The following is a 22710-nucleotide window of genomic DNA, read 5'->3' as shown; positions in this document are numbered from 1 at the left end:
AAGCTGGAGTAAAAAGATGAGCTAGCTGAGCTTTGGGAATCCTATAAATAGGGAAAGGGCAACTTTCTGAAAGTGGAAATGAAATTGCTTCAAGGAGGGGCTATTCTTAAATGGTAGAGGAAAAAAAATGCAGCCCTGGTGAACATGGAAAAAGGATACCTAAGTCAGTTGAGAAAGACCAAAATATTATTGCAAAGAAGAGTTATATGTTTTTCAGTTCACCGCTGGAATGTAAAAATAAATAAGTGAACAGAAAACAAAACAAACAAAAATGATGGGCTGGGAAGATGTGAGGTCAGCCACAGGAGGAATCTAATAAGACCTCAGGTCACACGTCCTTTCCCTGTCTTCCATAAACAGAACTATATTTCCATTTAATTCTCATCCAAAGTCAGGATCTATGGTTTTCCTAGGTGGGAATATTAATTCTTCCTTTAATTAACTGCTTTTTCAGCAATGCATAACCTCAAAGTGTAACCTGGTGATTAGTGATCTATTATTATGGCTCTCGCATGATGTACAGAGTGACTATTCTGAAACACAGCACTGAAGCACGTGCTCTGGCTTGAGGGTCTGTGAAATGGGCACTCAGAACCAAGTGCACAGTCTCTTCATGATTCTCCCAGTCTTCAGGACTCTGTGCCAGGAACCAGGGATAAAGAAGGAGGACAGACCCTCAGCCCTCAAGCTCATGGACCAGAGACGCCAGGTTTCTTTGAAGGTTCACAAGCCAGTACATCCCTCAGGGTTTTGCCTGCCTGGTCCTTTTCCAATCAGTCCTTCTCGGTAATCTGACCTAAATATAGCTCTGCAGCTAATTTGCTCCGATAGTTCCCCCTCTCTCCTCAGCCTGTTTCCTGCCCTGGAAACTCAGCCGGGTGGGAGCGGGGTGGGTGTGGGTGTGGGGGCGGGGCAGCCTGATCTGTGGCCGATTGGCCTCTGATGTTCTATTGTTGAAACTCTGGGAAGCTGTGCTATTCTTAAATTATTTTTAAAGACCCTTAGGAGAAAATCTTTAAATACATTTCAACTGATCGAAAGACAAATATAAAAACCAACCAACCAACCCTGATGAGCTCTAAAGATAGCAGAGATGCATAGGACCTGGAAGGAGCCTCGCCCTCACCAGGCTTTTCCTCACTTCCTGGAGCGGCACCTTCTCCTCCCTACCCGCCGCGCTGAAGCCTCGGAAGCCGGCTCCACGAAGGGGATACGGGTGCAGGAGATGAGCGCCGGGTTTGGGTGCTTAGCGACTAGGGGAACCGAGGGCTAAAGAGGAGGGGCGGGAGCACTCCCTGCCCCCGCGACGACCGCCGCCGGCCCCGCCCCGCGCAGCCCTAACGCGCGCACCCAAGGTGTCTGGGCGCATCCCGGCAGCTGAGGCCGCAGCGGTGGGAACTGGTAGAGGGGCTTCGAGAAGGAGACGGCGGCAGTGCCCCCACTCGGTTGTCCAAGCCAGGAGCGCGGGTACTTAAGAAGCCCCGAGTTAAGGTGAGTTCACCAGCTGAGCCCTCCGTAGCCGGAGTCCCCTGTTCTTTTGGTTTGGGGTAAGAGGAGGGGTCCGCATCGCTGCAGCTCGGGTGGGATGCGCCGGCGCCCCCTGCTCCGTTTGGTTAGGCCTTGCGTGGCCCCTTAGACGGGTGCAGGGATGCGGTTGGGGAAGGGGGCGCTGAGTCCTGTAGGCTGGGCCCTACGGCCGTGGCGGAATAAGGTTAAGAAGATGGACGGATCCCGCCCAGACCCGTCTTAGCCTCAGGTGGTCCTTCCCCGCCGCTCTCCCGGGCCTTCTGTCCGCGCTCTGGGAGCCCGGCCTGGCATTTATTATTCGGAACAATGTGCTCGGAAGGAAGAGGCCCAGGTCGAACACGCTGCCCTGAGGCTCCCAGGTGAAACCCTCAGTACTCATCCTTCCCTGCCGCCGCATTTTGCAGAAGGCGACCCCGGCTCCAAGAAGGGAAGGAACCCGCCCAAGGTCAGTCACATCGTAGTCCGAGGCTGAGCCAGGACCAAAGCCAGGAGTCCTGCCTTCCAGCCCCGGGCTCCGGGCACTGCTGCCTTCTCCACCGCATTTCCGTCTTTCTGACCCGCATCCCTCCTCATGCTCCCGCATCCTCCACGAGGCTGCGTCCTCTAGGACTCGGGGAAGACTCCCTGCCCTCCTGCTGGAGGCTGGGCGGCGGTCAGGCCGCCGGTTCGGCTGCCTTGAGCACGAACTGAGCGGGCGGTTGCTGGAGTACCAGACAGGCCGCAGGACCGGGGGAGGAGGAGGACTGAACAAGGTGGAGGCGCCCCGGGGGCAGGTTGGGGATGCTGGGGTGCCGGTGGGCCCGGGTCAGGCAGAGCCCGAGCTACCGCGGCGCGCCGGCTAGAGGACTGGAGGGCTTTGTCTGGGCGGTGCCGCCTCAGCCAATGGGAGCGCGGCTCGGGCCGAGCCCCTCCGCTCCTCGCCTCCCGACCGGCGGGAACCACGCGGCGCCTGCGCGTCTCGGGCGTTCCGCGCTCGGCCGGTGCGCGGGTTAGTGCCTGAGACAGTGAGCGCGGCCGCCTGCGGGCTGCGCCCTGCTCCGGGCGGGTTTGGCGCTGCGCCCGACGTTGAATTCTCCGCCGCTTTTTCCATCCAGTCATCCAAAGTATGCCCATAGTCAGCTGCTGCAGAGTCACTGTCTAACCCTGCGTGGGGTTGCGGAGGCACAGATTTCATTATGGAGGGCCGCCCGCAGGCTTCGTGCTGCCCAGATCCTTTACGAGGCAGCAAATGTCCTACTTTCTACCAGAGCGGTGGAGCCGGGCTGTGCACAGGGCATATAATTCTGGCGGGCGAGGAAGCTGATCTTTGAAATTTGTGTAGCTTTCATAGTCTCTCAATACACATTTATAGAGCATCTGCTTCCTGTCAGCCATCAGAGTAGATATTTTGGAGGAGCCGGAATTCAATGACTCGCCACGGGATCCATCTATGGGGCGCTCACCGTCCAAGAGGGGAATGACGGTTAGATGGGGGCTGTGAATGGTTATAAACATAAATACCTCTAATACTACCCTGCCTCCGGGAATGCTATGACAGAGGCGCAGTAGGAAGGTGTGAAATGTGAATGTAGGCAAGAGATTGATTTTTATTTAGGGGATCAGGACAGGCATCTCTGAGGAGGTATTTGAATCAGTTGGGACTTGGTCAGATAAAGAAGTCAGATTTGGTATAGGATGAGCAAGGCACGGAAACTGGAAAGTACAGGGCTTGTTGTGGGATGGCGTAGCAAATGGTCTGACGAGTAGATGAGAAATGTGTAGTTGGAGATAGGGTTTGGAGCGGCCAGGTGAGGACCAGGATGCCCAGCCTGTATACTCTGATTTGAAATGTGGTAGGAATAGAATGGCTCCTGAATCTGTCGCTTGTGCTAATGTCATTTTCTACATCTGCGCCAAAAGTCTTGGGAATATCTTTGATTCTTTTTTTCACATCCTAATTTAATCTGTCAGTAAATGGAACAGGGCGTTACCTTCAAAACATAGCTAGATTCTGACCACTTCGAATCACCTCCATGGTTTCCACCAGGGCTGGCTGCCCTTTTGTATATCTCCAGGGAGCACCTTGTCACATTTCACTGGAGTTGTGCAGTGCACAGCCTGCATGACTGTACATTGTGTCCTTGGATTATTGCCATAGCTTTTAAATGCTCTCTCTGCTTCTACCCTTGTCCATCCTTAGTCTATTCTTAACCCAGTGAGAGTTACTGGAAACTCTGTTAATTCATTCACATATTATGTGCCTCCTGTGTGCAGGCTACTGTTAGGTGTTGGTGATACAATAATGAACAAAATAGACAAAACCCTCTGCTCTCAGAGTTCACATTCTAATGGGGCTGAAAGACAACAAATAAGTTAAATAATTACATTATGTATAATGTGTATAATGTTATAATTTTGTAAGTTGCCAAGGAGAAAAAAAAAAACGGAAGCAGGGAGGAGGGGTAGAAAATGTCAGGGTCCGGGTGGGGTTGCGGGGGTGGTCAGGGAGTGTCTTACTGAGTAAACATATGAGGAAAAGGCTGAAGTGAGAGAATGAGCCCTGTGGAGAGTGAGGGGAAGAACATTCCAGAAACAGGGAAAAGTAAGGCAGAGGCCCTGAAGCAAGAGGTTGCCTGTCACTCGAAGGACAGCAAGAAGGCCATTATGGCCAAGGTGCAGTGAACAAGGGGGCATGAGGTCAGGGAGGTCACGGGGACCCAGATCATGGAGGGCCGTGTAAGCAATCTGTACACAGTTTGGCTTTTACTCTGAAAAAGAGTTTGGTACAGGAGTGACGTGATCTGATTTCTGCTTCTCAGGCTTATGCAGGCGGTGTTGAGCAGCGTCCAAAGGGGGACTGGGGGAGGAGTGGGCAGGGAGCCCCGTGGCGGGGCTGTTGCAATAATCCAGGCCAGAAATGATAGAGGCTTAGACAAAGATGGTAGCAGAGGATCCTAGATATGTTGTGACGGTGGAGTCAGGATTTGCTGACAGCTTGGCTGTGGAGTATGCAAGAAAGAGAGGAGTCAAGAGTGAGGAAGACTGAGAGGAGCAGATATTCAGAGCCATAGCACAGGCTGCATTTTGGACAGGTTAAATTTGAGCTACCTATTAGACATTCGAGTGGAGATGGTGACTAGGCAGTTGGATCCGTAAGGCTGGTTGGAGATAAACATCTGGGAGTTGGCAACATGTAAATCATATTTAAAGCTATGAGAGCTCACCATGGTGGCGAGAAGAGACCAGGAACGGAGCCCTGAGACTGCGTCATTTAGTGGTCTGATTGAATTTGGTAGTCAGGCCCTGTTCTCCTGGGGCTGGAAGGCCTGCTTCAGCTGGCAGTTGTAATGATGGCAACTTTGACAGCTCTGGTACCACTTTCTCTTGGAGGACAGATGAGAAGTGGAGCGGGGGAGGCACATGTTCCTGTGGGCATTGCAAGATCTACAAGGCGTCATTCTCAAAATGATGAGGCAACAGTAAGAACTAGTAATAATGATCTGCAGAAAGAACCTGCTTTCAGTATGTTTTAGTAAATATTGTTTTGGTTGCAAGAAACACAAACTTCAAGCTTGCTTAATCGACATGGAGAATAAAGCCATAACCTGCCTGACAGAGCTGGAGGACCAGAGGGTGGCTGGCCCTCAAAAGTAGAGCTGCCCCAAGGAAAGCTCACAAGGCTCTGTTGCTTCTTTCTCTCTCTCCACCTCCATCTCTGCTTCTTTCTGCATATGTGCCTTCTCTCTGCAGACTGGCTTTCTCCATCTCTCTCTGGCTTCAGACTCACTGTAGCGAGCGTAGCTGTCCCGCCTCCAGCAGCCGGATGATGTGACCTCACCCCACAGAGGCTGATTTGCATTCTTTCAGTGTCAGGGCACAGAATGACAGGTCCCTCCTGGGTCGGTGTTTCTCCCTGACCCAGTCCTCCATGGCCCGAGGGGAGGTCTCATGACCAACTACAGCTGCAGAGGCCAAATCCTAAGGGCAAGAGGCAGGTCTGAGAGGACAGGGATCAGCTGAGCAGGCAGACACCCACAAGGTGACCACTGCAGAGAATGTCTCTGATAGGTTGTCTGGGGAGAACTGGCCACGACCTAAGTGTGATCTGGTGATGAGAGTGTCTCTCAGACTAATCAAAGTGTCATGTTAGGTTTACCTTCTCTGCACTTGGTTAAGGCTTTGGCTTTTCTTGAAGGTCTCTGTTAACCACAGCTATATGAGAGTCACCTCTGCATTTATGATAAAATGGTGATAAGAACATCATCTACTGTGTCATTTGCTGCTCCTCTGTAGTGCTCAGAATAGTTCTCTTTCGAAGGAATAATAGGCATCTTTTTTGAATGAGGGCTTTACAACTTGTCAGGTTTCCCTTTTGCACGGCCTCAAGGAAGCCCCCATTTACCGTGCAGTTAGCATGTGTAGCTGAGCTGGGCTGGAGCTTATAGGCAAGACTGTGCTAAATGATCAGAAGGGAAATAGCCAAAAGAGAACATACATCTCTCTGGTGAGGGATCTCAAACCCAAATGCCCATGGTGTCCAGGCAGCTAACAAAGGTCTGGGTAGGCGTAAGATAGTAAGTGCATATTGTTTGTACTGAGTTGAGTTAAAGCGTAACTCAGCTGCCTAGTCACATTACCTTTTCTAACACTAGGCTTTGCCAAACAAAGCAGCCAAGTGCAACATGTCGGACGGAGGCAGGCTGCCAGTTGTCAGACCTGGGATTCTCACGTAGCTCACTGGTCTTAAGCTCCTCAGCGTGGGGTCCCTGCATGGGGTGTTCCCTGCCTGAACCCAGCTTGCCCGCCTCAGAGGGACAGGGCCCTCCTTTCCCACTCGGTGGTGCCAAGGCCCAACCCAGAACACCTGAGTTCTCTTTCCTGCCTAAGGCCTCCTCCTGAGTTCCTGTTTCCTGCTGACCCCCTGCCTCTTCCGAGGATGTCAGTACTGGGAATGCCTGCCTCCTGCAGGTGAGACCTTGCCCCTGACCCACAGGAATGCGACCAGCTGTGTCCTCTGCAGGATAGCCCTGTCAGAATGCAACAAGGGAGCCCAGCGTCAGGACAAGGATGCACACACCATTTTTCTGATGCGGGGGTGCCTTCCACAGGTTATGCATCGGTTATGCATTGACAACGGAAAGGAAGGGCCCCTGAGAACAGACCCAAGTGTTCCCAGTGTTACAACAGTTTCTCCCAGATTACAGATTGATATGTGAGCATCTTGATTTTGTGACCGTATCTTATAAATTTGGTCACTGGGAGTCAAGTGCCCTGTGCCAGGTCACCCTGGGGCAGCTCATGGAGTTTCAAGGCTAAGGAGACTATCCCGCCCACAGGTGCTCTGCCTTCCTCCTCGCAGCACCCACTTCCCACAACCATTTCTGTTTCCAAACCAGAAGGCCAGGGAGTGGTTTTTCAAGGGGAGAACTTAATATTTACGGAGACTAAAGCCCAGCACGAGGCCTTAAGATGGGAAACAACCCCGAGGAGTGCGTGGGAATCCCGCTGCCTGTGGCATTGTGTTTGGAGTGAAAATCCACAGCCTGTTTCAGAAACTTAAAAAAGAGGAAGAGGAAGAAATCTAAATTTCTACCATTCCCTGTGTGAGACTACGCGGTGAATAGTGCATTATTCAAGGGACTGAGTTTTCCTGCATTTCAGGCTATTTTGCCTTCAGCACTTTAGGTATTGCTGACTCCGAGGAAAACAAAATTGAAAGCAGGCCCCTATTTGGAGACGGTGTGGAAGCATTCGCTGCCCCAGGCATTGGGCCGAGGGATGGAAAGGGATTTGCTTACAGACAATTGGACTTGAAACCACCCAGTGCTGGTGATCTCTGACTTCAGTCATGGCGGGAGAGGTGGAGATGGGTGTGCTCAGCCAGCTGGTCAGTACTCGGGTGGGGAGGGGGCACCCGGGCAAGGAATCTGAGCCCAACGTGGGCCTGTGCCTTCCCTAATGGGTCCGTCTGGGCTCCATTTTGCTGTTGCTGGCCAGGGGCTTGCCATGGAAACTTCTGTTTTGGCCACAGGCTGACTTTCCACCTTTAGGAGGCTAAGTGCTCCAGAGTGCTCTGTGGGGGGTGGGGAGGGGAAGCACACAGCTCATCCCCACTCGGCAGAGACTCACTGAGTGCCTCCTTGTGTCATGATTCTTCTAGACGCGGGGTATTCCACGGTGAGCAAGATGGACAAGGCCCCTGGCCTCACTGAGCTTATGATCTAGAAGGGAAGATAAAGGAAAGAAACAAGATTATTTTGGATTGAAGAGTGATCGTGTAGAGAACAACCTCTGTGTGTTGCATGGAGGATTGGGGACAGTGTCTCTGAAGTTGGAGGATCCACATGGAGTGAGGGAAGAGCAAGGCTAGGGGACCTGAGGCAGGGAAGACTTGGTTTTCAGAAACTTCTAGAAAGTCAGCGCAGGGAGCACAGGGGAGGGTGGTACCAGACAAGGTTGGAAAGGGAGGCAGAGGCCACACCACCAGGTCTGGGAAGGAGGTATCAGGGAGTCATGTAAACTGCCTGGTGTTATAAAGATCCTTCTGGCTGCATGGCTGAGAAGGAGTGTGGTGAGCTGGTCCAGGAAAGATCAGGCAAACCCAGAGATCCCTATTTGTTTACCTTTCCTGAGGATTAAACAGAGTAAACGCTTCCACCTGCCTCCTGCAGCTAATGCTGCAGGGGTTGCTAGTAAATGGGCTAATTACACACCTATTGGCCCTGGCTGGTTATCAGTTAGGTTTGGAGGGGAGCAAATGGGCAGGGGCGGAGCTGCCTCCCAGGCAGGACCTGTTACTGATAAGAACAGTCTAACAAACCACAGACCTGTGTGCAAAGGATAGGCCTGGAGCGTTCACCAGCAAAAGAGCAACAGCTCCCCCAGCCGTGGTTGTGTAGCTCAACTCCCTCCCAGCCTCCCCTGCCTTAACTCAGGCCAGGAGGCATCACCAGAACAGATTTCACCAGAACAGGAGGACAAGTGATGCACACGCTGATCAACAGTTAGTAACGCACAACTAGTCATGGTGCTGGGTAACCTTAAGGTTACACCAAGTGATACATGGCTTTGTTGCAATAAGGTTGATTTAACCTCAAATGGGGGTGGTGGGGGAGACCGTGTGTGTGTGTTTTAATTTAGGTAGATTAAAGCGTGTCTCATCATATGGCTCCAGTCTCCGTGCTGCAATGAGTTGCTGATGAATTCAGCCTCAGAGCCAGACCCTCTGTTTGGTGGGGTTGGGGAGAGGGGTGGGGAGCTGAGTCAAATGGCACATGACATGGGGCTAGAAAAGCTGCCTGCAGAGGCATGTGGGCAAATTGAGGGATTTTTACTGGATGTGGGGGACACAGACGAGAGAATGAGACCCACACAGTCAGAGTTAGGTCCCTGAGTCCCCCAGTGTTTGCTGCAGAGCCTGGTTTTAGGATCACTGGGCTGGTCCAACCGCCTCATGTTACAAATAATTGGGTGATGACTTGTCCAGGGTTGCCCAATGAGTTGGTGGTACAGCCAGAACCAGAACCCAGATTAATAGATGTCCCGGCCTCCTGACTCTTTCCATCACATGAGGCTGCGGCTTGAGAGGGAGGTGCAGGAGGGCCCTGCCTGGTACCGTGACCAGACCTGGGTCAAACAGACAGAGCCACTCCTCCCTAACTCCTTGAAGGCAACAGGGCCGGGCTGAGGGTACATTCTGTGTTTCAGAACCTGCTAGGAGGAGGCCGACCATCCTACCTCTTGTGGCCACGATGCTGACCGCCCGCCTCTCCAGACCCCTGTCACAGCTCCCCGGGAGAACCCTGAATTTCTATGAAAGAGAGAATGGAACGAGGTAAGAAATGAAAGGATGGAGGTGCCCTTGAGGATCACACTTTCTAGGCGAAGCTCAGCTCTTCACACACGACGATGCAGATGGTCAGAAGGGCTGCCTCTTAAAGATGTCTCCCAATACCCACCATCTACCAGCAAAGGAAATTCAACGGCGTGCTCAGAAGACAGAGACCTTCCCAGGCACACAGGGCACGCAAGAAGATCTTTCATTCCTGCTTTATTTTTTTTTAACTTTTTATTTTGAAATAACTCTACTCTTATACAAAAGTTGCAAAAATAGTACAAAGGGTTCCTGTTTCCCCTTCACCTAACTTCTCCAAATGTTCACATCTTACAAAACCAGAGTGTAATCAACGAAACCAGAAAATTACCGCTGATATAATACTGTTAACTAATTGACAGACCTGATTCAGATTTCACCAAATGGCCCACGAATGGACCTTCTTCTGGTCCAGGAAACAAACCAGGGCCCCACAGCGCACTTAGTTAGGTCTCCTTGGTCTCTTTCTCAGTCCTTGTGGGTAGTTCCTCAGTCTTTGTGGTGCACGACCTTGGCACTCTGGAAGCGTGTCTCTCAGTTTGGGTTTGTATGACGTTCCTCGTGTTTAGATTCAGGTAGGCATGTTTGGAAGAATCCCAGCCAAGTGAGGTGGTGCCCTTCTCTGTGCATGGCATCAGGAGGCACAGGATGGTGACACATCTTATTACTTTGATCTCCTGGGTAACTGCTCTTTTTAAACCTTACACATGAAACCGGCTAACTAAAGTGTCCTGAGACTTCACTGAACTGTTTGTGTGGTTTCGAGAAAGTGCTAAGGACAAATTCAACAAGCAGCGCTTTTTTTTTTTTAAGATTTTATTTTTTTCCTTTTTCTCCCCAAAGCCCCCCGGGTACATAGTTGTGTATGTTTTTAGTTGTGGGTCCTTCTAGTCGTGGCATGTGGGACGCCGCCTCAGCGTGGCTTGATGAGCAGTCCCATGTCCGCGCCTGGGATTTGAACCAACGAACCCCGGGCTGCTGAAGCAGAGCAGCGAACTTAACCTCAGCCATGGGGCCAGCCCCTCAGCTCTTCTTCTTCAAGAGCTTCTGAGCCTTTTGCAGGGGATTCACTGTGCTCAGCTCCTTCATTTTCTTCTTTTGCAGCCACAGCAGGGAAAAAATAAGAAATACCATTTTATTTCTTTTATATTTGCGGGGAATGAAGCTGAGTGTCCAGTTAAATTCAAAGTCCCAGCAGCTAGAAAATTGATGCATCTTTTCTATGCCAATAAATATGTTTGGAAGAACATGCATTTAGGCTTTTAGCAGCATTTGCTTAAAAGCATTTCCACGGGATACAGATGCTTGGTTGGAGATGGCCTCATGTACCAGAGGACACCATAGAAGAAGGGGTTAAAATGGTCCCTCTCGCAAAGGTGACATCCCATGGAAGAGGGAATGGAGCGTGGCTCTGTTGAAGGGATTTTGGAAGATTTACTGCAATTTTTTTTCAGCGAGTGATTCACAGAAATGGCAAAATGTGTCTCAAAAGTGGCTTTTAGGGATTTCTGGAGATTATTTTTTATAGACAATAAAATAATCCCAAAGGGAGCCAGCCCTGATGGCCTAGTGGTTAAAGTTCGGCATGCGCTGCTTCAGTGGCCTGATTTAGTTCCCGGGCACGGAACCACATCACTCATCTGTCAGTAGCCATGCTGTGGCAGCAGCTCACCTAGAAGAACTGGAAGGACTTACAACTAGAATACTAGAATATACAGCTATGTACTGGGGCTTTGGGGAGAAAAAAAAAAGCAAGATTGGCAACAGATGTTAGCTCAGGGCAAATCTTTCCCAGCAAAAAAAAAAAAAAAAAAAGAATTCCAAAGGAAGTTAAAAATACTTTTACAAAGGTTTTAATCCTCAAATTAAAGGGATGTGAGGCATTAGTCAAGCTTCAGGCTCATTTGCGGAGAAGGAAAGGCTGTCAAAGGGAGATTCTGAATCTTCTGGAAGGATTGTAGAAATAACCTGGTTAGGCTGAGGGAGATGGGGCAGGGTGGTCAAGGGCAGAGCTTTGTCGGAGTTCGTGAGCTGTCCTCAGGGCAAAGGTGTGAGCAGAGGTCAGGAAGAGAGACCCAGGCGTATGAGGAGGATGGACTGGTGGCTGATCCCCATGCCTGAGCAAACAGCAGGTCTTTGGATGGGAAAAAACTTAAGCCTGATCATTTTGCTTGAATCTCAGTTGGAAAGGGCCTCATACTCCTGTCCTCACCTGTAGGTAGATCCTCTGATAGCATCCTTAACAAGTGACATCACAGCCATGGGGCAGTCAGTACCTCTCACATCAGGCCTCCTGTCTTTGGACACTGCTATTGTAAAGTCTTTTGTCATATTGAGCAGAAATCTTTTCTCCTGTAAATGCCACCCCTTTGCTCCTGGGTCTGCCCTCTGTATTCACACTGAACAAGTTACTCTCTAATCCCCAGAGACACCATGCCACCCCAGTCTCCCCCACCCCCCACTTCTCTTATTTCATTTGCATGTTTTTTCATTGCTGATCTCCCTTGGTTTCCCCACTCAGCATCCAGGTCTCCCACCTCGATGATGTCCATTTGGCCTGTGCTCCTTCTTGAGATGCGGTGCCCTGAACAGAACACCCCCCAGGTGTACGAGCCTCAGAGCAGCAGTCACCCAGTACACAGCATCTGTCCAGATGAAAACTTCTCCAGGAGTGCCTGGATGCAGCCCCCACCCTGACACCTGACAGCTGCTGGGTTCACTGGCTCTCTCAGGTTTTTGATCTCCAGCTTTGCCAGAAGGCTCTGGCACCCCCTGGGGCGGGTGACTTACCAATGCATTCCCTACCCAGGATACTGCTTCCTGGATCTTGGTTACACAAATCAGCTGGCTCAGCCCCAGTGCTCAGCTCTGCATGGCCGGGTATGACACCTAATCCTCCAGGGCAGCTGACCTGGGCAGAGTGGAGAAGGGCTCTGGCCTCCCTTATCCCTGTCCAGTCTGCGCTCACACAGCTTCTTTTGGCAGCCACATCAATTGTGATTCATGGTCCGCCAGACTAAATATTTTTCACGATGCTGCTGAGTGAGGCCGTATTTCTCCCAAGCTGTGCTTGTGTCACTGACGTTTGTCCCTCCTTAACCCCATCTTGTTAGATTAGGCCTGTCAAATTGACTCATGACACCTCTCAGCAGAAAGCTGGGTTACTGGTTATTGTTGCCGATTCATGATGGGAGAAACAAAAACGATAGAGCTTCAGACCAGTAAGATGGAAAAGCAGCCAGAATTAATGCCTTGGCCAATGTGTGGTGGCGTCTCAGATGTGGCCTGGCAAGTTCCTGGATGCCAGGGCTCTGGGGACAAGCAGGTTCCTCCACAGGCCCTTGGGGAAGTGCCAGACAGCACCTGTCCGCCTCTCTGATTGCCCTTCTGGGTTAGGATGGAAATCAGCAAGCTCTCGTCCTCTGAATCTGGCAGCCATCGCTTTGGGACTCCACCCTCAGAGAGTTTACCGACCATCCTGAGTTTCACTGCACCACCTGTGAGACTGGCCTAGCTGTTGGAGTAAGTGGTTTGGTTGATTGACCAGCAGCTTGCTGCCACGGCAAGATCCTCCTGGGCAGAGGGGACCCTCCAGGGAAATGCACACTATTTTGTATTATGGGATTTAGGCTTAACCCTCTCAGGGACACTTTTAGCCCCGAGAAGCCAGTGTATCAGGGCTGCATCACACTAATAGGAGCAAAGACCCCCAGAAGGCTGGTGTGGCTTCTGAGACCCCAGGCTCCTTGTTTCTTTCTGCTCCGTCATCCTGAGGCGGCTCTCACCTTAGAGAGCCAAGATGCCCCTCCACCTCCACTTCAGTCCAGGCAAAGTAACGTGGAGGAAGGGAGGAGCTGCTCCTGCCCGCAACGAGCATACCTCTCCCAGCAGTCACTGCAGACTGATGCTCGCACCTATTGACCAGAGGTGGGGCACACTATCACCAGGTAGGTGGAAAGAAGTGCCTGGAAAGAGTCTGGAAATAGTTGGGCACATTGCTACCCCCAGACAAAATTTTGTTAGAGAGGCGCATGAGAAGAATGGGTATTTGCGAGTGAAGAGCCGAGCTGGGCTGTGGCCTAGAGCTGATTTGGACCCCAGAGACGTTAGGGCCTTGGCAGTGAAGAGCCTCCAAAAGGAAGCCCCAGCAGGGAAAAGTCCTTTTTTAATTTTTTAAGGCAGCAGTTATGAACGCTGCTTGCAGATTAGAATCACCTAGAGCACAGTGGGGAAGAAATTCCTACTGCCCACCCCAGGGATTCTGATTTAATTGATTAGAGATGAAACTAGGCATGGGAATAGTTTTAAAAGTTTCCCTGGTGATTCTTCTTAAACTATTTTGGGAAGAATTTTAAACGTATGCAAAAGTAGAAAGTAGTGTATTGATCTCCTGTCTACCTGGTCTTCAACAATTATCAGATCATGGCCAATCTTTTTTCATCTCTGTTCCCACCCATTTTCCTTCCCCTCCCCCTACTGGATTATTTTGAAGCCAATCCGGGACATCATGTTTGATTTGTAAATATTTTGGTATCTATCTCTAAATGGTATGAACTCTTTTTACTAACATAACCACACAACCGTGATCACATTCCCCATGATTCTAATAAACAACCAGGGCAAACCTGAGAACAACTGCTCCAGACCCATGTCCGTCAGCCCTCTCCCCGGGGCCCCCTGTACTGGAATGACCTGAGGTGCTTGCTTGTTAAACATGCAGGTTTCCAGGGGCCACCCTTTCTTACTGAATCAGAGTGTCAATGGGAGGGACCTGGGAGTGTGCATTTTAACAAGCTCCCCAGGTGCTTGTTAGCTAAAGTTTCAGAATTGAGGTACCAAGGTCTTGCCAAGCCCAAGGCCCCTCCAAAGTGAGAAGCAGCCCCAAGCCCGGGATCCACAGCACCTGCAGGAGCTCCAAATTGACAGATGAGAAATAAGAGCAGGCTGAGGCAACCCCAGCAGTGGCCAAGAGAAGGAGGCTGAGAAGCCAAGCAGTGCCCAGGGGGGTACTCTTGTGCCAGCTGGAGCCTCGCAGCCGTGTTCTTGGCGCCGACTCACCCACCTTATCAGGGTTCTGCCTCTTAGGGGTCAAGTGTAGGGGGATGGAGCCTTATGCTCTCTGGAAAAGTAGAAATGCCATTGCCAGCTGGGTGTGAGCAGTAGAGCCTGGTATAATACACCCAGAGATAGTCAAGTTCAAGTCTGAATATATTTGAGAATGGGGAAGTGGATTAGAGAAGATTTGGCAGCAAGTCAGTCTGAAATAAGCTCTTTCTCTTGCTGTGAGCTTTTTGTTACTTTTTAAAATATCGGATAGTGCTAAGGGGGTGGCAGAGGACAAGCACATATAATCTAGTTCCAACAAGGACACCTTATTCTTTTTGCAGAGCAACACCTGGAGTCGTGGAAAAACAGTGATTCTCTTTGGGTAAAGTCATTTAACCAGCCTTGGGTGTCCTAACCATGCCATTCTGCTCACCAAGACCGTCCACGCACAAGGACTTAAAATCCAGAGACTCCTCTGTGGCAGTTCAAAAGGACAGGGGTCACCTGGCAGACTTCCCAGGGGACCCTTGTTTCTATCTAGTGGGCCCAATGTTTTCAAAGAATGTTGGACAATACATTTTAATGAATTTTTTAAAAACTTTATATTTTGAATAGGTAATATATTCACATGGTACCAAATTCAAATGGTACAGAATAGTATACAGTAAAAATAAGTCTATCTCCCACCTCTTTCCCCTGTTACCAGCTGCTCACTCACCCATACTTCCTCCACTTATTGTTTCTGGTTTAATATTCATTTAAAAGTAAACAGGATTTCCATTTCTGGAAAAGATGGAGTAGATGTACTTTCCTCTATTCCTTCCGCTAAACGCAACTAAAACCCCTGGATATTATATACAACAAGCATAAAAAGACTGTAAAAGATGGAGAGAAGAAGGCAGATCATTAGGGACCTCAGGACCCCAGAAACAACACAGTATGAGTTTCTATGTTTTCTTTTCGTTTCATATATCCCAGATTTGGAGCTCAGGAAGGAGGCAACCCAGAAAGGCCAGAAAGCTCAGGCACAAAAAGCCCCAGCAGCAGTTTGCTCTCTCTGGCCAAAGGACCAGCCTAGCCAGATGGAAAACTTTGGACAATAACCACTCTACTCCAGCCGAACACCACAGAAAAAGCTGTAGCCTTACCCCTGCCGACACCAGCGAGGGCCAATGCTGAGTCTAGACTCCCGCCTTCACCAGGCTGTAGTGAGGGACCCCAGTCCTCCGACTGGGACTTTCATTCTCCCCCAGCAATAATAAGGCTCCGTGCCTGCTTGGGGTGGGGGTGGGGGACTGTCAGAGTGTACTTTCTCTACCTCCCAGCAGTAATGAGACCACACACTGCCACACATATGGGGAGCAGTAATGAGGCACTCAAACCCCTCCCAGCTGGGGAGACCTACTGAGGAGCTGGAACCTGTCGCCACCCGGCAGTAACACTTCCCAATTTATTTAACGAAGCTACTATTACCCTGATGCCCAAACCAGACAAAGACAGTACAAAAAAAGAGAACTACAGACCAATGTCCCTCATGAATATAGATGCAAAAATCCTTAAAATATTAGCAAGTAGCAGTCAGCAATATATAAAAAGAATTATAAACCATGAAGAAGTGGATTTGTTCCAGGGATACAAAGATGGTTCAGTATTTGAAAATCAGTCGTTATAATCCACCAAATTAACAGGCCAAAGAAGAAAAATCACATGACCCTATCTATCAGTGCAGAAAAAGCAAAATTTAACAGCTGTTTATGATAAAAACTCTCAGAGAAATAGGCATAGAGGGGAACTTCCTAAACTTCATAAAGAGCATCTACAGAAAACCTACAGCTAACGTGCTTACTGGTGAAAGACCGAATGCCTTCCCTTAAGATGGAGAACAAGTCAAGAATGTCTGCTCTCACTACTGATTAAATGTAGAGCAATAAGCAAGTGCAATAAGGCAAGAAAAGGAAATAAAAGTCATACTGATTGGAAAAGAAGATATAAAACTGTCCGTATTGGCAGATTACATGATTGTCTCTATAGAAAATTCCAAGGAATTTGCAAAAAACTCCCAGTACTAATAAGTGAGTCCAGCAAGGCCACGGAATACAAGATAACCCACAAAAATCAATGTATTTTTATGTCCTAGTAATGAACCTGTGGTTATCAAAATTATATATAATACTGTTTACAATTGCACAAAAAATGAGATACTTAGATATAAATATAACAAAACGTGTACAGGATTTGTATGCTGAAAACTATATAATGCTGATGAAAGAGATCAAAGATCTAAATAAATGAAGACCCCATACCATATTTAGGGATTGAAAGACTCAAAAATATTAAAGATGTCAGTTTTATTCAAATTGATATACAGGTTTATCACAATTTCTATCAAAATCCAAGTCAGATTTTTATAAAGACAAGATTATTCTAAAGTATATATGGAAAAGCAAAGGAAATAGAATAGCTAAAACAATTTTGAAAAGGAAAATTAAGATATTAAGATGGGAGCACATAGCTCAATGAAACAGAATATAGAACGCAGAAAGAGACCCCCATGAATGTGCCCAGCTGGTATTTGACGAAGGTGCAAAAGCAATTCAATGGAGGAAAGATAGCATTTTCAAAAAATGGTGCTGGAGCTATTGGACATTCATAGGCAAAAAAACCAAACTTTGACTGAAGTCTCATATCTTATGTGAAAGTTAACTCAAAATGCATCACGGACTTAAAATGTAAAACGTAAAACTATAAAACTTTTAGAAAAAAACCTAGGAGAAAAAACCTTTGGGTTTTGGGATAGGCAAAGAGTCCTGAAACTTGACACCAAAAGTATGATTCCAGTGTCTAGGGTTATTATTTTAAAAATTAATATTTTGAAAAATTGTGAGCATAGGTTTTTACTATACAGTAAACTGTGTGCAGCATCCTTAAAAAAATGATCCATAAAAGGAAAAATTGATAAACCAGACTTCATCAAAATGAAACAATTTTCCTCTGTGAAAGACCCTGTTAAGAGGATGAAAAGACAAGTTACAGACTAGGAGAAAATATTTGCATGCCACATATGCAACAAAGGACTAGCATCTGGAACTTATAAAGGACTCTCAAAACTGAATAGTAAAAGAATAAATAATCCAATTAGAATATGAAGACATTTCTAATGGACAAAAGACATGAAGAGACGTTGTACCAGAGAGGATATGCAGATGGCAAATGAACACATGAAAAGCCGCTCAACGTCATTAGCCATTAGAGAAATGCAAATTAAGACCACAATGGGATATCATTCCACAGTTATCAGCCTGGATAAACTAAAAAATAGTGACCCCATCCAATGCTGGTGAGAATGTGGGGAAACTAGCTCGCTCATACATTGCTGCTGGGAATGTAGAAAGCTACAGCCGCTCTGGAAAACAGTTTGGCAGTTTCTTAAAAAAAAACATGCATCTACCGTGTGACCCGGCAGTTGCTCTCCTGGGTATTTACCCAAGAGAAATGAAAACTTAGGTTGGCACCAAAACCTGTACAGGAATGTCCATAGCAACTTTCTTTGTAATAGCCCTAAACTGGAAACAACCCAGATGTCCTTTGAGAGGTAAACAGTTAAACAATCTGTGGTTCACCCATGCCATGGAATATGGATTTAGCAAAAAAAATGAACAAATTAGTGATATACGCAACAATCTGGATAAATCTCCAGAGCATTATGTTGAGTGAAAAAAAGCAGTCCCAAAAGGTCACATACTGTGTGATTCCATTTATGTAACATTCTTGAAATGAGAAAATTGTAGAGATGGAGAACCGATTCGTGGTTAAAGAGGATGTGGGGTGGGAGGGAAGCGGGTGTGCCTATAAAAGGGTAACATGAGAGATCCCTGGGGTGATGGAAATATTCTGTATTTTCACTGCATCAATGTCAATATCCTGGTTATGATACTGTACTGTAGTTTTGCAAGATGTTACCATTGGGGGGAATTGGGTAAAAGGTTACAGGACATCTCTCTGTATTGTTTAAATGCATGTGAATCTACAATTATTTCAAAATAAAAACTTTAATTAAAAAAAATGTCAGGAAGCAGCATGAAACCTAAGGGTTAAGACGGTGAATTTGCAGAAAGCTTCGCGAACAGAGCTATGTCACTGGAAGGCTGTTCCCACACAGTGGCAGAAATGGCCCCTGCAATTGCTGGCCTGCTTCCTCCCAGCCTAGCAAGCCTGGAGGAAAGAGCCCCTCTCCCTCAGTGGGACCAGCAGGTTGTCCTCAGTGGCTTGGGGTGGGGAGACAGTCAGTGCTGCTGCTGCTGGCTGAGGGGCCTCTGAGTTGCCTCTGCCCCAGGAACAAGGTCTGGGTGTGACCACACCCTCTGCTCAGGGTTTCCTTTTCTCTTGCAGACGCCCCCTGCTGTGTTCCCCTACCTCCTTTGACTCTGCGGGCCAGCGCACGTATGCCGATGTGGTGAACCCGGTGAGTGGCAGCCCAGCTACCTGGGAACCAGCCAGGTGGTCACAGCCGTTCCCTCTGGGCCCCCAGGCCCTGAGCCACCCTCAGATCAGGGCTTTAGTGCTTCCAGGATGCTTGGAGTCACCTCCTCACTCACTTAACCACTGCCCCCGCCTCCCCATTAAATGAAGTTTAGGGGTTAAGAGTTTAGACTCTGGAATCTCTCAGCCCTGGTTTCAATTCCACCTCTATTCCTAACTACGTTGGGCATTTAAAAAATGTCTGTTTCCTCACTTGCAACATGGTATAATAACCATACTTACTATATGGAGTTATTGTGAGAATTACATAAGAATAATGTAGGCACAGTGCTTTGCACATAGTAAGTGCTCAATAAATGCTACCTTTGATGATGGAGATGACAGTGATGATGGTGGTGATGGTGGTGGTGATAACGGTGGTGACTGCAGATGAGGAAACTGAGGTCCAGAAAAGAGAGTAACTTCCCTCAACAACATTGTTAGTTGGTGGCAGAGTCTGGGTTAGAACCGGGTCTCCTGAATCTGAGTCCAAGTGTTTTCCACTATACCGCGGTGCTTCTCCAGATAGAAAGAGCCAGGCGGGGAGGGCCAGGCCTGTCCCACGCAGGAAGCACGAATTGTTACTGCCCAGAGGATGCCTGGTCACTGTGCCTCGGGATCCTGGGTTCCTAATGTGAGTCTAACCTTCTGAAACAGGCTGGCAGCAAAGCTGTCCTGGTCACAGGCTGTGACTCTGGATTTGGGTTCTCCTTGGCCAAACATCTGCATTCAAAAGGCTTCCTTGTGTTTGCTGGCTGCTTGATGAAGGTAAGAGATGGGTCATCTTTGTCACCGTTGTCCTTCACACATTGTCATTGTTTTGGAGGGTTTTTAAAAAAATTGTGGTGAAATTCACGTAAAATTTACCATTTTTAAGTGTACAGTTCAGTGGTATTAAATATATTCACATCGCTGGGCAACCATCACCCCCATCCATCTCCATAACACTTTTAATTTTATCAAACAGAAACTATACCCAGTAGACAATAACTCCCCATTCTCGTCTACCCCAGACCCTGGCAACTACCTTTACAATTTGTGTCTTTATGAATCTGACTACTCTAAGTACCTCATGTGAGTGGAATCATACAGTGTTTTTGTGAGTGGCTTATTTTACTTAGCATCATGTCCTTAATGTTCATCCATGCTATAGTCTATGTCAGAATGTCCTTTTTAAGGCTGAATAATATTCCACTGTGTGGATATATTATGTTTTGCTTATCCGTTTATCTGTTGATGGGGACTTGTGTTGCTTCCATGTTTTAGCCATTGTGAATAATGCTGCTGTGAACATAGGTATACAAATATTTCTTTGAGACTCTGCCTTCAATTCTTTTGGGTATATACCCAGAAGTAGAATTGCTGGATCATATGGTAATTCTATTTTTAATTTTCTGAGGAACTGCCATACTGTTTTCCACAGTGGCTGTACCATTTTACCTCCCAACGACAGTGCATAAGAGTTCCAATTTTTCTCCATAGCCTTGCCAATACTTGTTTTCTGGTTTGTTTTTTTTAAGATTTTATTTCTTTCCTTCCCAAAGTCCCCTAGTACATAGTTGTGTATTCTTAGTTGTGGGTCCTTCTAGTTGTGTCATGTGGGACGCTGCCTCAGCATGGCTTGATGAGTGGTGCCATGTCCACGCCCAGGATCCAAACCGGCAAAACCCTGGGCCACCAGAGCGGAGTGCATGAACTTAACCACTCGGCCACGGGGCCGGCCCCTGTTTTCTGGTTTTTGATAGCAGCCATCCTAATGGGTGTGAGGTGGTATCTCATTGTGGTTGTGATTTGCATTTCCCTAATGATTAGCAATGTTGAGCATTTTTCGTGTGCTCGTTGGCCATTTGTGTATCTTCTTTGGAGAAATGTCTTTTGCCATTTTTGAATTGGGTTGTTTGTTTTTTGTTGTTGAGTTTTAGGAGTTTGCTCTATCTTCTGGATATAAATCTCTTACCAGATATATGATTTGCAAATATTTTCTCTCATTCTGTGGGTTGCCCTTTTACTCTGTGGATAGTATCTTTTGATGTACAAAATTTTAAAATTTTTATGAAGTCAAATTTACCTATTTTTCTTTTATTATCTATGCCTTTGGTGTCGTATCCAAGAAACTATGGCCAAATCTAATGTCATGAAGTTTTGTCCTATGTTTTCTTCTAAGAGTTTTATTGTTTGGGTCTTACATTTAGGTCCGTGATCCATTTTGAGTTAATTTTTGTATATGGTGTTAGGTAAGGGTCCGGCTTCATTCTTTGCACCTGGATACCCAGTTTTCCCAGCACCATTTGTTGAAAAGACTGTCCTTTCCCCATTAAATGGTCTTGCATCCTTGTCAAAAATCAATTGACCATATATGCGAGGGTTTATTTCTGGGCTCTCTATTCTGTTCCATTGGTCCTTATGTCCGTCTTTATGCCAGCACCGCATCATTTTGATTACTGTAGCTTTGAAGTAAGTTTTGAAATCAGTAAGTGTGAGTCCTCCGGTTTTGTTCTTTTTCAAGATTGTTTTGGCAATTTGGGGTCCCTTGAGATTCCATATGAATTTTAGGATAGGTTTTTCTCTTTCTTCAAAAAATGTTATTGAGATTTTTATAGATACTGGATTAAATCTCTAGATTACTTTGGGTAATATTCACATGTTAACAACATTAAGTTCTCTAATCCGTGACCTTGGAATTTGTTTCCATTATTTACGTCTTCTTTAATTTCTTTGAGAAGTGTTTTGTAGTTTCCATCGTACAAGTCTTTCGCCCCCTCGGTTAGGTTAATTTCTAAGTATTTTATTCTTTTGATGCCATTGTAAATGGAATTGTTTTTAAAATTTACTTTTCAGATTGTTCATGGTTCATGTATAGAAATACAACTGATTTTTGTGTGTTGACTTTGTGTCCTGCTACTTTGCCGAATTCATTTATTAGTTCTAACAGTTTGTGTGTGTGTGTGTGTGTGTGTGTGTGTGGAATCTTAAGGGTTTTCTACATATAAGATCATATCATCTCCAAACAGATAATTTTACTTTTTCCTTTCCAATTTGGATGCCTTTCATTTCTGTTTCTTGCCTTATTGCTCTGGTTACAACTTCCGATATTATGTTGAAGAGAAGTGGCCAAAATTAGCCACAATTTACCATCCAAATCTTCCGCTGGAAATTGCAAACCTTCAACAGACTCCAGAGTTCCAAAATAGTTACAATAGGCAGATTCTGCCAGTGCCATTGTGGTCTAGGTGGGGAGACAGATTTCTAGTGCTTCCTACTCCATCATCTTCCCAGAATCCTACTTCAAGTTGAATATTTAACACCTGTACTGCCCAGGACCTGGGCAAAGTTCTGTTGTTGTTTTTTAATTGCTTTCCTAACAACTGGCTCATCTGTTACTTAAAACAGCCCACACCTTTTCCATTTGCTTCAGTCTCACTTGTTCTTCATAGCTTTGTCCATTCATTCATTCATTCATTCATTCATTCATCATTTGCTAAATGCTAATGATGTGTCTGACACTTTACTAGGTGCTGTAGACGACTAAGACCTGGTCCTTGCCCCCATGGAGCTCACTGTCCAGTGGTGAGGGGACAACCATACACAGACACAGCTGGAGGAATTAGAGTGAAGAGGGTTCTCAGGGTTGTGCAAAGAATTTTTAATGAGACTACATAGAAGAAAGGGATTGATTCCGGCAGGACAGAGGAGGTAACATTTGTTCTGGGCCGTGGGGAGTGAACAATACTGTTGTAGGTGGAGACGGAGAGGAATGACCTGAGCGA

The 22710-nt window shown here is 47.2% G+C and overlaps 1 protein-coding gene across 1 annotated transcript in view; it reads left to right on the top strand.

Moving 5' to 3' along the window:
* Positions 1-1216: 1216 nt before the first annotated feature.
* BDH1 (3-hydroxybutyrate dehydrogenase 1) overlaps positions 1217-22710 on the top strand; it is a 42124-nt gene continuing 20630 nt past the window's right edge. The window contains exons 1-4 of the mRNA XM_046659646.1: positions 1217-1491; positions 9214-9340; positions 18815-18887; positions 19601-19711. Coding sequence (XP_046515602.1) covers positions 9258-9340; positions 18815-18887; positions 19601-19711 — 267 coding nt within the window. The 5' untranslated portion in view covers positions 1217-1491; positions 9214-9257. The remainder of the gene's footprint in view (positions 1492-9213; positions 9341-18814; positions 18888-19600; positions 19712-22710) is intronic.

The sequence above is a fragment of the Equus quagga genome, chromosome 4, assembly GCF_021613505.1.
Source record: "Equus quagga isolate Etosha38 chromosome 4, UCLA_HA_Equagga_1.0, whole genome shotgun sequence".
Classification (NCBI taxonomy): Eukaryota; Metazoa; Chordata; class Mammalia; order Perissodactyla; family Equidae; genus Equus; species Equus quagga.
Note: the sequence above shows the minus strand (reverse complement) of the source record. Positions and strands in the feature narration are given on the sequence as shown.